General features: G+C 43.8%; 1 protein-coding gene across 5 annotated transcripts in view; it reads left to right on the plus strand.

Annotated features, from left to right (window-relative positions):
- Positions 1-17,124, plus strand: part of LOC119978690 (protein tweety homolog 3-like) — a 286,190-nt gene that overhangs the window by 226,264 nt on the left and 42,802 nt on the right. For all 5 annotated transcript variants that reach the window (XM_038820488.1, XM_038820484.1, XM_038820483.1 and 2 more), the window contains exons 9-11: positions 1,591-1,683; positions 10,733-10,825; positions 16,226-16,365. In XM_038820488.1, coding sequence (XP_038676416.1) covers positions 1,591-1,683; positions 10,733-10,825; positions 16,226-16,365 — 326 coding nt within the window. The remainder of the gene's footprint in view (positions 1-1,590; positions 1,684-10,732; positions 10,826-16,225; positions 16,366-17,124) is intronic.

The following is a 17,124-nucleotide window of genomic DNA, read 5'->3' on the forward strand; positions in this document are numbered from 1 at the left end:
ACACCTTCATCTTCCCTACATTCAGCTTATACCTCGGGAAGGCTGAAAATGTCATTATTTCCCCCCCCCCCCCACACTCTCCAGAGGGTCCAACACAAACAGCAACAGGTTGTCTGCGCACAACGACACACACTGCTCCCTGTTCTCCCCCCCCCCCCCCCCACCCCCATTTCCTCGCCAATCAGCAGACCCCTGAAGAGCCATCGCCAGCGTGAATATCGATGGCGACAGAGGGCACACCTGCCCAGTTCCCCTGTGCAACCCAAAACACGTTGAACTCCTCGGTCGTGTGCACGCTTGCCACGGAGGGGGTGCATTTAAAAAACACCACAAACATCATCCCAAACCCAAACCTACACCAAATATCGAACACATACTTCCACTCTACCCAGCCAAAGGCCTTCTCTGCATCCATAGACACAACTGACAGAGACATAATTACATTCAACTGCCTCCTGATATGGCTGGAGAGCTGCCTACACTTCACAAAACCTGTTTGACCCTCAGAGACCCCCTCTGCCACTCCCTCTCCATTCTGCCCGCCAACACCTTAGGCAGTACTTTCACGCTGGCATTTAACAACGAGATGGGCCGGTATGACCCACACTCCAGCGGATCCTCCCCTTCTATGGGATCAATGTAATCAACGCCTATGATGGCTCCCCTGCTCTCGGCTTCTGCCCCAAGGACCTGTGGGTCCAATCCACCTTTGGGGGATTGTCCAGCACCTTGTCCTCCACGAACTCGGCCAGCATCCTCGAAACGTACTTTGTGGCGCTCGTTCCCTCTACACCCTCCAGCAGACCCACAAGTTGCAAGTTCTGACGCCTGGACCTGTTCTCCTGTTCCTCTGCCTTCATCCACAGTTTCTTGCATGGATCCCCCAGGATCCCCAACTCTGCCCCCAAAGACACAATGCAGTCTGGTCAGGAACTACTTTTTCCACCTCGTGTATCGTCGTTGCTTGCGCCTTGAGGCACTTCTCCACCCGAACCAATGAAATTCGTAGAGGTGCCACTGCTCCCTCAATCACCTTCGACCGGTCGCTGTGCATCTTTCTCCTCTGCTGCTGAAATTCCTCCTTGATAAAGCTCATCAATTGCTCCATCTGAGGCTTTCCCACCGACGACGACCCTTCCCCTCCACCATTCTCGAAATTGATGCTGTGCCACAGGTCTCCTCCAACTCCTTAGCCAGATCCTTGACTGTCTTTTGCCGGGTCTGCTAGCTAGTAGACATGACAATCCTCGGGAGAGCCACTTCTCCTACACATTCCGCATCTCTTTACTGCCAAAACTACCCCGCTAACGGGTAAAAAGTGCCAAAACCAACGCTTTCGAGCTTGAGCTGCCCTGTGTTTGACCACTCACTCCATGGCTGCCACCGGAAGCTGTCTTTCTGAGAAGATTGACTACCATGTGTGGATGGACTGAGATTGAGGATGTATGTGGGTTGCACCATGTTGTATAGGACTGGCTTGATGAACATTTCCTGAGTTTTTTTGTATATTGTAAAAATGCATATGCTGGTGTTGGGCTGGGGGACATAAATTATGCACCTTTTAATTATTTTGTTTTCTTTACCCTCTAGAAACTCTCTAGTAGCCATAAAGCGCTAGTGGAGATACAGGATCACATATCGGAACTTCTGAAGTCAGCTGTACGTGAGTTCCCATCCTCTCGTGTAAGTAATAGCATAAAAGTGATGAGATCCATTTTCTTCCACTCCAGGATTTTTCATATAGTTTCCCCTGATCCAAAGTAGTATTGTGCATTTAGCAAAATGACGATGGCATCACTTTGTAATTATCTGTGAAATTGTAATTATCTGTGAAAACAGAGTAGTAATGAGGGGAATACTAACTTCTATACTATCCCTCACTTTTGTGAATTGAATAATGATTATGATTATTTTTAGTGTGTGTTATCCGTTTGAATAATTTGTCTCTTGTTCAAAGTTGCACCTTGTACTTTATGCAGCATTTCAATGCATGAACCATTTACGCTGTCTTATTATGGATTGAACGCACTGCTGTGAATATGTAAATCTTTAATGATCCGTGCAAATCAAAAATCTTTTAAGCAAATGCTTCTCATGGAGGCATAGAACAGTATAGCACAGAAGGAGGCCATTCAGCCCACCATGCCTATGTCAGCTCTTTGAAAGAGCTATGCAATTAGTCCTACTTGTCTGCTCTCTCTTCACAGCTCAGCAAAATTTTCCTTTCAAACGTTTATGCAATTCCCCTTTGGAAGTTATTGTCAAATCTACTTCCACTATCCTTTCAGACAGTACATTCCAGATCGTCATAACTCCCTCCCCCCTTCCCCACCGCTTAAATTACCACTGGTCTTTTTGCCTATTGCCGTAAATCTATCCTCTTGCTATGAACCTCCTGCCACTCGAAAGAATTTCTCCTCATTTACTCAAAAATCCTTGAAGATTGTGAACACTCGATGAAATTTCCTTTTAACCTTTTCTGCTCTAAGAAGCCATATTTATATAAACAACACTGTATATGTAACAATAATAATGCAAAGACACTCTGAAAAACCAAGGTTATCTGCATATTCTTCCCAATCTGAGTTGGTAATTGAGTGCAGCTCCCTGATGGTCTGTATTCTTAAAGAATACAAACTCTGAAATTAAATTTAGGTTTCTGTGAAATGCAGGAAACCATAGTAGTAATGATCCAGATATCATGTTTGTGATGAAGGGTGTTTGAGATAAGCAATTGAATATCATGTTGAACTTTTATTGGAATAAATATACGTAAGACTATGAGTGAAGGAGGATGTCTCAGTAAAGACTGTGTTTGAAAGGCTGAATTGTTTTCTGGGCATTGATAAGTCCATTACTAAGCGGTTAACCTCTGCAGTAACCACTCTATTAGCTGTTATAAAAGGGTGGCTATAGCCCTTGAGAGTGTATTCAACTTGCAGACTGTTAATCTACTTCACAATATTCTCCAAGGGAGGAGCATGTGCACAAACTTCCCTAACCCTAACCATTTGTTCTTGAATGGTCGGCTAACTTTTTAAAAATTCTTTCATGAGATGCTTTGCTGGCTAGGCCAGCATTTATTGCCCATTCCTAGAGCTCTTGAGAAGATGGTGGTGAGCTTTCTTCTTGAACTGCTGCTATTCCTGTGTTGTAGGTTCATCTACATTGCCGTTTGGGGGGGGGGGGGGGGCAGGTTTCCAGGATTTTAACCAGCGGCAGTGGCGGAACGCTGATAAATTTCCACGTCAGGATGCTGAGTGGCTTGGAGGGCAAAGTGGTGTTCCCATGTGTCAGTTGCCCTTGTCCTTCCAGGTGGTAGCAGCTGTGGGTTGGGAGGTGCTATCGAAGGAGCCCTGATGAGTTCCTGCAGTGCATCTTGTGCATGGTACATGCAGCTGCCATTGTGTAGGTGGTGGGAGGGTTGACTGTTTGTGGAAGAGGTGCTTTGTCCTGGATGGTGTCGAGCTTCTTAAGGGTTGATAAAGCTGTACTCATCCAGGAAAGTGGAGAGTATTCCATTACACCTATGACTTGTCGGCAGACTTTGGGGTGTCAGGAGGTGAGTTACTTGCTGCAGGATTCCCTGCTCTTGTAGCTACAGTATTTATATGGCTCGCCCAGTTCAATTTATGGCCAATGGTAACCCCAGGGATGTTGATTGTGTTGGATTCAGCGATGGCGATGCCATTGAATGATAAGATTCTCTCTTGTTGGAGATGGTCATTGCCTGACACTTGTGTGGCGCAAATGCAAATGGCCCACATGTCAGCCCAAGCCTGATTATTGCCCAGATCTTGCAGCATTTAGACATGGACTGACTGACTGTTCTTGCCAGAACTGTTTCTTGCTCAGAGTTGCATTGTGTGCAGCTTTGCAGTTGGTACCACGGCCACAGCGTTTCACCATTGTTGCGCTGTAAGCCAGTACCATTCTTTGCTAACCATACCTCCTTTGTCTGCTGGATTTCAACGAGGGAAACTTGCACAGCTTTTATAAAGGGAGAAGCCCTTGATTTTGTTTTGCTGACCTCAGAGACTTGCTTCACAGCAAATAAACTGTGGTTCTGCAACAAAAGTGTTTTGTTTTGTTGTCTTGTCAAAGCTGTTGCACATTTCCGCACTGTTTCCACTCCTCAATGACCAGCTTCTAATCCATTGCCACATAATAAACAATGTTTTCAAAATTGAGGCCCATGGGATCTAAGGGGCATTGCAACATGGATATGAAATTAGCTGAGAGACATAAAGCAGGGAGTAGTGGTAAATGTTTCAGGCTGCTGGAAAATGATGCCCCAGTGGGTGATGATTAGGGGAACTGCTCTTTTAGATATATATTAACCTGAATTTTGGTATGGGGGTACAGTTTTTCAAAGTTTGCATATGACATCAAGCTTGGAAAGATAGTAAACCAGTGAGGAGGATCTTCGCAGACTTTAGAAAGGCATAGACTGACGAAATGAGCAGACAAATGACAGGTGAAATTTAATGGCCTCTCCCGCTACTCACCAACCTTGTTATGCTTGAGCGCAAGTGAGCAGCACGGTGACACAGTGGGTAGCACTGTTGCTTCACAGCTCCAGGACCCCTGGTTCGATTCCCGGCTTGGGTCACTGTATTTGTGGAGTCTGCACGCTCTCCCTGTGACTGCGTGGGTTTCCTCCGGGTGCTCCGGTTTCTTCCCACAAGTCCCAAAAGACGTGCTGTTAGGTAATTTGGAAATTCTGAATTCTCCCTCTGTGTTCCCGAACAGGCGCGGGAATGTGGCGACTAGGGGATTTTTACTGTAACTTCATTGCAGTGTTAATGTAAGCCTACTTGTGACAATAAAGATTATTATTATTAACGAGGCCGGAAGATTCCATCTTCCGTCATTAAATAGCGGTGGGGATTTCGCTGGCAGAGCCAGCGGGAAACTCCCTGAAAACCCCCCCGCAAATTAACTTATAAATATTTTTTGAGAATCGCGCCCAGTATAAACTAAATAGTTCAATTTTAGAGCAGTCTTTGGAGATGGAAGAATTTGATGAAACTGTCAAAGTTGTGGGGATCCTTGACTTTATAAATAGTAGCAAAGTATACAAAAGGAAGGAAGTTACTCTAAACCTTTATAAATCGCTGGGAAGCCTCAACCAGACCATTTTGTCCAATATCAGGCATCACAGTTTAGGAAGACTGTCAAAAGGGTAAGGGTACAGAGGAAATGTATTAGAATTTCACCTGGGTTAAGGGGCTTCAGCTACGTGGAGAGTCCAGAGAAGCTGTATTTTTTCTTTTGAAGCAGAAATGTTGAGTGGTGTTCAAATCCAATGAAAGCTTGAAGTAAAAAAAAAAGGGGTAACAGTTTTCACTGGAGTATGTCAACAACCAGAAGCTACAGACTGAAGGAGTTGGCAAAAGTGCTAGAGGGGAGCGAGGAATGTGTTTTGAGTTGTTACAATATATTGAATGTGCTGTTCTAAAAGTAGGCTCCATCGTAACGTTTAATTGGGAATTGAATATAGCTGTGAAGAGTAAGTGGGAAGAAATGGGAAAAGAGAAGAACTAATATGGAGCCCGGGGCGATGCCACATTGCTGCTTTCATGACTGGAAGCCAGTGTCCAGTGGCATACCACAGGGATCAGTGCTGGCTCCCCTATTGTTTGTCAGTTATATAAACAACATAGATGACTGTGTCAGAGTAGGATCAATAGGTTTGCAGATGTTACAAAGATTGGCCAGGTGATTAACCGTAAGGTTGAGTGTCTTGGGTAACAGGAAGATATGGACAGGGTGGTCAAATGGGGAGAAAAGTGGCAGATGGTATTTAACCCTGAAAAGTGCAAGGAGATTCACTTTGGAAGGAGAAACCTGACAAGAAAGTATTAAATGAATGGCATAACATGTGGAATTTCCAAGGAACAAAGGGATCCTGACATGTTTGTCCATAGATCTCTGAAGGCAGGAGGGCAGGTTAATAGGGTGGTGAAAAATATTATGGCACACTTGCCTTTATCAATTGAGGCATAGTTTGCAAAATCAGGGAGGTCACGTTGGAGTTGTATAAAACTTTGTTGAGTCCACAGCTGGAGTATTGTGCGCAATTCTGGTCGCCACATTATAAGAATGGTGTGATTTCACTGGAGAGGGTGCAGAGGAGATTCAACAGGATGTTACCTGTGATGTGTTGGGTAAGCTGGGTCTATGTGGACTGTGTTTGATGCAGTGTAGAGAGAGAGATAGGCTTCCAACACTTGAAAAGATGCAACACGATTGTATTGAACAACTAACTATGATAGGTGCTTAATTGTGGGTTGACACTATGCTGACTTGACTGGAGACCTGAGGCTAACCTGACCAGACTAACTACTGCCACATGGTGCTTGTTCTAGCTGCTGCTCACTGTCTCAGAGGCTGGATCCCGAGAGTGCGGGAAAACTGGTGCCCTTTGGCCTTATAGTGGCCGTGTCCTGTCTGGTGATTGGCTGCTGTGTTCTGTGTGCTCGCTGGTCATCCTATGTGTCAATCACTGCCTGTCTGCACTCCATCAAATACCTGGATGTATATTATGACAACCTGGGATGGAACATTTAAGTTATGAAAAGAGGTTGGATAGACTTGGGTTGTTTGCGCTGGAGCAGAGAAGAATGAGGGGCTACCTACAAGATTGAAGGGCATGGATGGGGAGCAGCTGTTCTCCTTAGTTGAAGGGTCAGTCACAAGGGGAGACAAGTTCAAAGTGAGGGGAAGGAGGTTTTGGGCAATGTAAAGAAAACCTTTTTTATGCAGAAGGCGGTGACGGTCTGGAATGCAATGCCTGGATGAATGGTAGAGGTGGGTTGCCTCACATCCTTTAAAAAGTACCTGGATGAGCACTTGGCACGTCATAACATCTAGGCTATGGTTCAAGTGCTGGCAAATGGGATTAGATAGGTCGGTCAGGTGTTTTTCATGTACCGATGCAGACTTGGGCCGAAAAGCCTTTTCAGGACTGTATTTTCTGTGATAAGTTGGGTCCTTCAAACGTTGGCACAGGCCTCCTGGGCTATATGCTTGATGATCATAACATAGCCTCAAAATTGTTAATAATTAGCCTGACCTCAGAAATTGAAGTAAGTTTAGCCCAGTTATCTGGTGGCTGCAATTGCATCACCTTAATTTTTTTGATTTGTAATTTCCAAATTATATTTTACATTTATTTTGATTTATATTGTGATAAACAAAATAGAAAGAAGTTATGTGACGACTGGAAGACTTCAGGAATAATATAAGTATTGGGCAATTGAAGGTTTAAAAGCCTGGGGTGAGAGTGTGTTTCACTGCAGTGGTCATGTTTTAAATAAGAAAATCTGTTTTGCAGGATCTGGGTGCTTTCTGCAGCCAGAAGGTGAATTTGACAAAGGAATGTGTTTTTCAGTCTGTGGTTTGACTGGGAAAATCTCTGGGCTTGTAACCTGCACAGATAATTTGTTTTTAAGCTTGGGGAGAAGAGGTAATTTCTGTGTGGAACCAAGGAATGCAGAGAGACATTTTGAAAAGCTTTAAGAGAGACATTTTTGGAGAGTGAGCTTTTGGAGAGAGGAGTTGAATTCTGATCTGCCTGACGCTGAGTCCACAATTCTCCCATAGTCAGATAGATTGAGAGCTGTATGTTTCTATTCTTGTTGTTTAATGGAAAATTGAATAGTAATATTAATGGGGTCATCATAAACTTTTTTATGGGGTGTGAAGTTTAATAAGTTTAATATTGTACTCATAATAAAGTTTTATTTTAAAAATAACGACACCTGTTTCTTCATGCAATCACTCCTAGAGCGAATCATTCTTTCCGCACAGTCTTACAAATAAATTGAAATATTTTGGTCCAGTATCCGAGCCCCTGGTTGGGGTCTGGTCTGAGATCTTAATAAAATTGGGGTCTCTTTTCTGGGATCATAAGTATAATTTCTTTGGCTTTGGGTTATTGAACTTAAATACAGTGAGTGTGTGGTGAACAATTGCATCCTTTCAGTGTTTGAAATTTAAATAGGGAATGACTGGCGATTTTTCAGATGTAAAATGTTTCCTGGGTGTGGAAGCGATTACTCGGGATGGTTTACTCGAGACGAAAGCAAAACATTTAGGTTTGGTGGAAAAGGGGTGAGGAAGATATTTAAATTTGCCAGCGACACTGTCTGAATCATTAGAATTTGCTAGAATTCAATTGCAAATAAATAAAACAAAATATTTTACTTTTATTCGTTAATGGGTTGTGGGCGTCACAAGCTGTGTCAGCATTTATTGCCCATCCTTAATTGCCCTTGAGGGGGCAGTTAAGAGTCAACCACATTGCTGTGGGTCTGGAGTCACATGTAGGCCAGACCAGATAAGGACGACAGATTTCCTCCCCTAAAGGACATTAGTGAACCAAGTGGGTTTTTAAGTCAATCGACAATGGTTTCATGGTCATCATTAGACTTTTAATTGAATTCAAATTTTACCATCTGCAGTGATGGGATTTGAACCTGGGTCCCCAGAGCATTACTCTGAGTCTCTGGTTTACTTGTCTAGTAACAATACCACTACGTCCCGGCTCCCCTAATAGAAATATAACTGAAGAAAATTAGAAATGAAAGAAAGGGAGAGATTGGCAACAGCAGAAGAAAAGGAAAAGGAGCGATTGGCAGATCAAAGGAAAAAGGGAGGACTTTTCAAAAGGAAATGGAAAGGAAGAAGATTGAGGCAGAAATGCAAAGATTATCAAAGGAAGAAAGGGATAAGGAAAGAGAGATAGAATTTGAACTTTGAAAGCTGGCACAGCCAGGAGAACATTACCTTAAACGGTTGAAGTTAAAGGCAGAGGACAGTCTAGAGGAAGAAGAAATGCTTCCTGGTCAAAAGCTTAGTAGGGATATGTTCAAAGATATTCAAGCATTGAATGAGAAAGATGTGGAAGACTTTTTCATCTCATTTGAGAAAGTGGATAAACAATTGAATTGGTGAAAGACCATGTTACGTAGTGTTAGTTCAAACAAAGTTGGTAGGTAGAGCTAGTGAAGTGTTTTTGCACCACTATCAGAAGAGGTATCGAAGGATTATGATGAGGTGAGGAAAACCATATTAAGTGCATATGAACTAGTGGCAGAAGCCTACAGACAGAAGTTTAGAAATCTAAGGAAAGAACCAGACATATAGGATTCAAAAGAATGAAACAAATAATTTTGATAGGTGGATAAGAACATTAAAAATAGACACAACAATGACACTCTTTGGGAAATACTTATTTTGGATGAATTTAAAGATTCATTTCCCGCAGTAGTGAGAACTTATGCTGAAGAGCGAAGCGTTAAACTGCTCGACAGGCTGCAAAAATGATTTTGAATTGTTCAAACAGCAAAGTTTGATTTTAGACATTAATTCAAACTGGGGAAATGAGAAATTCACAGGTGGTCAATGCAAAGAAGCTTTAGTTGGTGATGTCAAGGAGAGTGTGCCTCAAAGTGAAAAGAAGACTTAGGATAGTGGTAGAGAAGTAAGTTATTAATTGTAATAAAGTTGGACATGTGAAGTCACTGTGTTGGTGGCTTAAAGAAAGTACGAGGAGGACAGTCTCGGTAAAACAAGATATAAGCCATTGGGGTTTATTAAAGTGGGAAGAAGAAACATTGTCCCAGTGGAAAAAGCGCAACAGAATGTACAGCCTGTTCAGAGGTTGGTTGATAAGCAGGTACCAGAACTTTTCACAGATTTTGTTTATGAGGGTACGGTTTACTTGTGTACAAGGTGGAGTAGGTAAGGACATTAAGATCTTAAGGGATACAGAGGCAAGTCAGTCTTTAATGGTGAGACACAAGGAGATATGTAGTTTGGAAGGAGTATTTCTGGAAACAATGATAATATGTGAAATTAATGGTGAGAGCATTAGTGTGCTGCTATGTAAGGTAAGGGTAGAGAGTCCAATGAAAAGTGGTGAAGTGGTAGTAGGAGTAATAGAAAAAAATTACCTGTTTCAGGGGTACAATTTATCCTCTGTAATGATATAGCTGGATCACAGGTGGGAATGCAACCTCTTATGGTTGAAAAGCCGGTGGAAAGTCAAACAACTTGGATGTTGCAAAAAGTATATCTGGGAGTTTTTCCTGATTGTGTGGCAAGCAGATCACAAAGCCACAGGCTGAGACAGGAGGAAGAGAACTTGTGGAATGCCAATAGGGAGGATGCGGTTCAGTTGTCGGAAACCATGTTTTATCAGATGATGAGTAAAGAGCAAGAACAGGTGGCGGATGAAGCAGATATCTGTTCAGGCGAATTGGTTGAATTACAGCAGTTAACAAGGCTCACACGACATGATTCCTCTTGAATCCTGATTGAGATTGACGTTTATTATTTGATTTATCTCATTCCATTATGTGCATTTAACTGACTATAGGTAATCAAGTTAGAAGGGGACCAGAATGAATAAAACATTGGTTTTACTAATTTTTACTCGTGCATTTAGACATTTAATTAAGCTGTGGAAAAATAACAATATTGCAGAAATTAGATTTTGTAGTTGGGATTGCACTGGGCACAAGTGAAATCTATAACTCTGACTACATTGTGATTGATACTGGTCTGAAAATGTTGAGGTATCCATTCAGTATTCACATCAACCTCTCGCCAGTTTTAACAACCTCCTCCTACTCATAAACTGATGCTCATGAGTGTTATAAATGTACTATCAATTGTGTTAATGTTCTTTGAAATGATTACTGCTTGCTTGTATTGCTAACAGGAGTATCTGGAACAAACCCAAATAGTATTGAACTCAACAGAGACCAGCCTGCAGCAGTTGACAGCTCTGGTTGATTGTCGTAGCCTTCACATGGTGAGTGTTCACGGCAGTGTGAAAATGCAAAGAGAAACCAAGAATTGGGTTCTCAAAATATATAATTGCTGTTTATTTCTTTACGAAGACCTAGTTTGTCACCTTTTATCATTCCATATGTAATGTCAGTGTCAACTTTTGAGATTTGATGACTGTCTTGGAAGTGGTTCCAGGCCTAGCTAATCTAATTATAGCCGTAGAGTAGTGTAAAAATTAATTAACCTGCTAGCAAGAAACAAACTGATCCAGTGCAGCATTTGTAATGCTCTTTGTCATCATTGGCAATGCCGTTGGCCTTTCTCATGCCACCTCAGCTTCATTTTTTTTAATGGAAACAAATTGAAATAAAATGTGGAATTTCTTTTAATGGTAGGTGATAGTTTGGGCTGTGGTGAACTTCTTAAAATGCACATTTGGTAGAATTCACAGTCAATGTAACTTATTTTAGACCATTGAAGACAAGTGATTCACTGATTAACACATAGTGAAGTGATTTCATGGGTTTATTTTGATCGCCTGAGTGGGTCAGACAAGAATGTTCCCTCATTGACACTCGAGGTTTTTATATCTTTTGCCTCTCTTGGGAAATTACATTTGAAGAGGTGGCTTATAGGATGTGTCATGATCCAACAACCATCATGTGTATGGGGCAGGATTGATAGGCTTATCATTTTTGTATGTTCATACACGTGTGGAAATGATGCATCCATTCCACTTACTGTACTGTTAAAACCCAAATGCAATTGGCTCACCTGCAAAGTAAATATACCTCTTCAAACTGATTGGACAAGAACAAAAAGCAGAATAGATACTCATTATCACCACAGATATACATTTAATTAAGTTTTGGAAATGTACAGACACACAAAAAATGTATTTGGAAAGAAAAACGGTCCATTTTTGAATTTTTTGAAGAATTGTGGGGGGATAAAAACCCAAAATGAAAGTACAGCATGGAATAATTAGGTTTTCTTTAATGCAAACAATAATATCTCAAGGTAAAATGAGACATTTCCTGCAATTGGTTAATTACAATCTAGTTTTCACACAGGCACAAATTGACAGTAAGTTGAGCCTTCAGGACGGTGAATAAAAGCTTGGGCACAGTGGTGTTAAGGAGCCTCTTAAGAACATAGAACAGTACAGCACAGAACAGGCCCTTCGGCCCTCGATGTTGTGCCGAGCCATGATCACCCTACTCAAACCCACGTATCCACCCTATACCCGTAACCCAACAATCCCCCCATTAACCTTACACTACGGGCAATTTAGCATGGCCAATCCACCTAACCCGCACATCTTTGGACTGTGGGAGGAAACCGGAGCACCCGGAGGAAACCCACGCACACGGGGAGGACGTGCAGACTCCACACAGACAGTGACCCAGCCGGGAATCGAACCTGGGACCCTGGAGCTGTGAAGCATTTATGCTAACCACCATGCTACCGTGGTGCCCTTTAGAGATCAGCAATTCTGGAGCTTGGGGTCTAGAAAGCTGAAGGTATAGCCATAAACTATGAGGGGATAGAGGTCAGGCCTGCACAAAAGACTTCAGGGAATGTGGAGGTCCCGTAGGGCTGGTGAAACATAGAAAATAGGAGCAGGTGGAGGTTATTTGGCCCTTTGAGCCTGCTCTGCCATTCGTTACAATCATGGCTGATCATTCAAATCAATATCCTGATCCTCCCCCCCCCCCCCCCCCCCCCCCCCCCCCCCCCCCCCCCCCCCCCCCCCCCCCCCCCAAATCCTTTGATCCCCTTTGCTCCAAGTGCTATATCTAACTGCTTCATGAAAACATACAATGTTCTGGTCTCAACTGCTTTCCGTGGTAGCAAATTCCACAAGCTGACTACTCTCTGGGTGAAGAAAGTTCTCCTCATCCCTGAATTAAACAGTCTACCCAACATCCTCAGACTTTGACCCCTGGTTCTCGACACACCTACCATCGGGAACACCATTCTAGCATCTACTCTGTGTAGTCATAGACTTTACAGTGCAGAAGGAGGCTATTCGGCCCATCGGGTCTGCACCGGCTCTTTGAAAGAGCACCCTACTCAAGGTCAACACCTCCACCCTATCCCCATAACACAGTAACCCCACCCAACATTAATGGCAATTTACCATGGCCAATCCACCTAACCTGCACATCTTTGGACTGTGGGAGGAAACCGGAGCACCCGGAGGAAATCCACGCACACACGGGGGGGATGTGCAGACTCCGCACAGACAGTGACCCAAGCGGAATTGAACCTGGGACCCTGGAGCTGTGAAGCAATTGCACTATCCAGAATGCTACCGTGCTGCCCCCACGTGAGAATTTTAGTCCTGTGAGAATTTTATAAGTTTCTATGAGATTCCCCCTCATTCTTCTGAACTCCAGCGAATACAATCCTAATCGACTCAATCTCTCTTCATACGTTAGTCCTACCATGACCAAAAATCAATCTAGTCAACCTTCTCTGCACTCCCTCTAGAGCAAAAACATACTTCTTCAGATTAGGAGACCAAAGCTGCACACATTAGTCCAGGTGTGGCCTCACCAAGGCCTGTATAATTGCACCAAGACATCCCTGCTCCTGCAATCAAATGCTATGAAGGCCATCATACCATTTACCTTCTTTACTGCCTGCTGGACCTGCATGCTTACTTCAGCGACTGGTGTATGATGACACCCAGGACTCGTTCCCCTCTCCTAATTTATGGCCATTGAGACAACCTACCACCTTGGCCGGAATTCTCCCCTACCCGGCGGGTCGGGGGGTCACGGCGTGTCGGAGTGGCGTGAACCACTCCGGCGTCAGGCCGCCCCAAAGGTGTCCGCACCTTTAGGGGCCAAGCCCCCACTCCGCCTGCTGGCGTGAACGGCCTTTGGTGCCACGCCAACCGGGGCCGAAAGGACTTCGCCGACTGCCGTAAGTCCGCGCATGCGGCCGGAGCGTCAGCGGCTGCTGACGTCATCCCGGCGTATGCGCAGGGGAGGGGGTCTCTTCCGCCTCCGCGGAGGCAGAAGAAAAAGAGTGCCCCCACGGCACAGGCCCGCCCGCCGATTGGTGGGCCCCGATCGCGGGCCAGGCCACTGTGAGGGCACCCCCCGGGGTGAGATGGCTCCCCCCCCCCCAGGACCCCAGAGCCCACCCGTGCCGCCAATCCCGCCGGTCAGGTAGGTGGTTTAAACCACGCTGGCGGGAGAGGCCTGTCAGCGGCAGAACTTCGGCCCATCGTGGGCCGGAGAATCACCGCGGGGGGCCCGCTGACCGGTTCAGCGCGAATACCGCCCCCGCCGAATCACCGGGGGGGGGGGGGGAAGAATTCGGGACACGGCGGGGGCGGGATTGACGCCATCCCCGGCACATTTAACCAAATTATCCTGCATTTGCCTTTAATTTGCCCACTCACTCAACTTGTCCAAATCATACTGAAGGATCCCTGCATCCTCCTCACAGCTCATCCTCCCACCCAGCATTGTGTCAGCTGAAAATCTGGAGATATTATATTCGCTACCCTGATTATGAACAGCTGGAGCCCCAGCACCAATTCCGATGGTGCCCTTAGTCATTGTCTGCCATTTGGAAAAAGACCTGTTTATTCCTACTCTTGTTTCCTGTCTGCCAACCAGTTTTCTATCCATCTCTATATGCTACTCCTAATCCCATGTGTTTTAATTTTACCCCTAATCTCTTATGTGGATTTTGTCAAAAGGCTTCTGAAAGCCCAAATAAACCACACCCATTGGCTTGCCCTCGTCAACACTACCAGTTACAATCTCAAAGAATTTAAGTAGATTTGCCAAGCATGACCTCCCTTTCATAAGTCCATGATGACTCTGTCCGATTCTGCCACTATTTTCCAAGTGCTCTTCTATAGAATCTTTGATAATAGATTCTAGAATTTTCCCCTCAACCGAAGTCGGGCTTAGTGGTCTATAATTCTCTGTTTTCTCACTACTTCCCTTTTTAAATAGTGGAATTACAGTAGCTACCCTACAGTAGCTATCCACCAATGCATCCACTCTTTCTCGGGTCACTTCCTTGAGTACTCTGGGATGTAGCTTATCAGGCGTTGGGGGTATATCTTTTATTAAAAAAAAATACCAATTATTTTTTCCCCCATTAAAGGACAAGTTAGCGTGGCCAATCCACCTAACCTGCACATCTTTGGTTTGTGGGGGTGAAACCCATGCAGACACGGAGAATGTGCAAACTCCACACAGACAGTTGTGGTGATATGCATCACTGTAGATACACAAGGGGTTAATGTAAATACACGTAGACTAGATAGACACTATAAGGAGCACCAGAGACATGACACACATACACTCAACCAATGGGTCAGTAAGATAGGACACGACCAATGGGCATTTACGATACACACAGAGGTGACACCACCACAGGAGGGCATTACACCAACCTATATAAAAAGGACACAGCACACGTGATCTTTCCAGCGGAGACACTCTGAGTACAGACACAGGGTTGATTAAACATCACACCCACCACGTGGATTGTAGCAGACTGGTTCGTCAGTCTGAGTAGCTATAGGAGGATTAACAGTAGAGTTGAATCCAAGTAGGAGAATTGTTAATAGTTCAATAAACATGTTGAAGCTATCTCCACGTCTGAACCTTCCTTTGTCAGAGTGCACATCAAGGAAGCAGCTTATGCTACGTTAAGAGCATAACAAGACAACAGTGATCAGGGTCTGGGGTCGAACCTGGGTCCTCAGCGTCATAGGCAGCAGTGCCAATGTGCCGCCTCCTTGGGGGTATATCTGCCTTCATTTCCATCAATTTTCCCGACACCGTTTCTCTACTAATACTGGTCTCTTTCAATTCCTCCCTCTCACTAAAAGTTAGAAGCGGTTACAGAGGTTGGGAAAATTAACAACTTTTTCACGGCTAGGGTATTCAACAGCCAATTATAGCATTTTGTCTACAATAGTTGAAATTCTTAACTCATGTTCCAGGAAGTAAGGTGAACATTAGAGTCCACTTTCCCTGTCCTATTTGCCTCTACTCCGATCCTTGATAATGTTTCGTAGATAACTGGATATATAGTATTTGGCAAGTGGATAACTGAATTTGTACTGTACTTTTTCTTAAAACTTGTTCATGTTTTCATTCTGCCGTTTTTGCTGCTTCTCTTGCAGTGGTGATGCATTCTTTTCAGTGTGCTCCTTGGAGCGTCTACACACTCCAGCCACATCCAAGTGAATATTAATGTCACTTTGTGTGGTCAGTTTAAGGTTGGGGTGGGGGGGTGGGGGCAACTAACTGACCTTGCTGGTCATGTCCACTTCCTGTGATCACATGACTACTTGACTGTAGGAGGTACCAGACAGTAATCAAGTGTGGGAACCCTGGCCATTGATTTCTATGTCTTGCTTCTCTCTTATTTTCTGTAGGATTATGTGCAGGCTCTGACAGGACTGTGCTATGATGGCGTGGAGGGTCTAATTTATTTGGTTTTATTCTCCTTTGTAACTGCACTGATGTTGAGTTCGATTGTCTGCAGTGTTCCTCATACCTGGAAACAGAACAAGAGGTAAAGTGATAACCTAATTATGTTTTTGTTTTTTAGAATGCTTTTTTTAAGCATCTGAAACAGCATAGGTGCTGTTAACAAATAATTTGTCCCACTCGTTTAATGCCTTGGTAAGCTTTGGGGCAGAGGTAATTTTTTTAGATAAAAGCTTGACTGTGACATAATCTATGGCATCCAAACAAAAATTAATTGAAAGGATAATCTAAAATAAAGCTGATTGATATTTAAATGGAAGACTGTGCTTTTGTGGAAATTCCAAACTCATTCCTTAGTTTTATTGAAGCAAGTGAAAAGTGAATTATTCATAATTTCCTTTGCTGTCGCTGTTGAGTTTGCCGAATCCCTCCAGAGGCAAACAGTTAGCACCAAGCACATTTAACATGTATTTCAAGTTTTAATAGAATTTCAATGGCAAAGTTGTTTCAGGAATCAGAGCATGTTTTAGGTACAATGTTTTATCCCAATGTTTTTATGGACGTCTAGGTAAGTAATGAAGAAACTCTTTTTTTTTTTGTAGAACAGGGAAGGTATGCAGAGGGGTGGGGGTATTGAAATTGTGATCTGTCGTGCTAGTTTCCTGAGCACCATGAGGTCTTTTGAACTATGGAAATTATGTTGATGATACATGAGCATTTCAGACAGGAAGTGGACCGAACTCTCACCTGGTGACTGCTGGCTCTGTGCCTGAAAGGTTCTGCTTCTTATAGGACAGATACCACAGACTATTCAGTTTTGGATGAGTTCAGATGTGGCTTGAGT

Source organism: Scyliorhinus canicula, chromosome 15 (genome assembly GCF_902713615.1).
Source record: "Scyliorhinus canicula chromosome 15, sScyCan1.1, whole genome shotgun sequence".
In the NCBI taxonomy this organism is placed as follows: domain Eukaryota; kingdom Metazoa; phylum Chordata; class Chondrichthyes; order Carcharhiniformes; family Scyliorhinidae; genus Scyliorhinus; species Scyliorhinus canicula.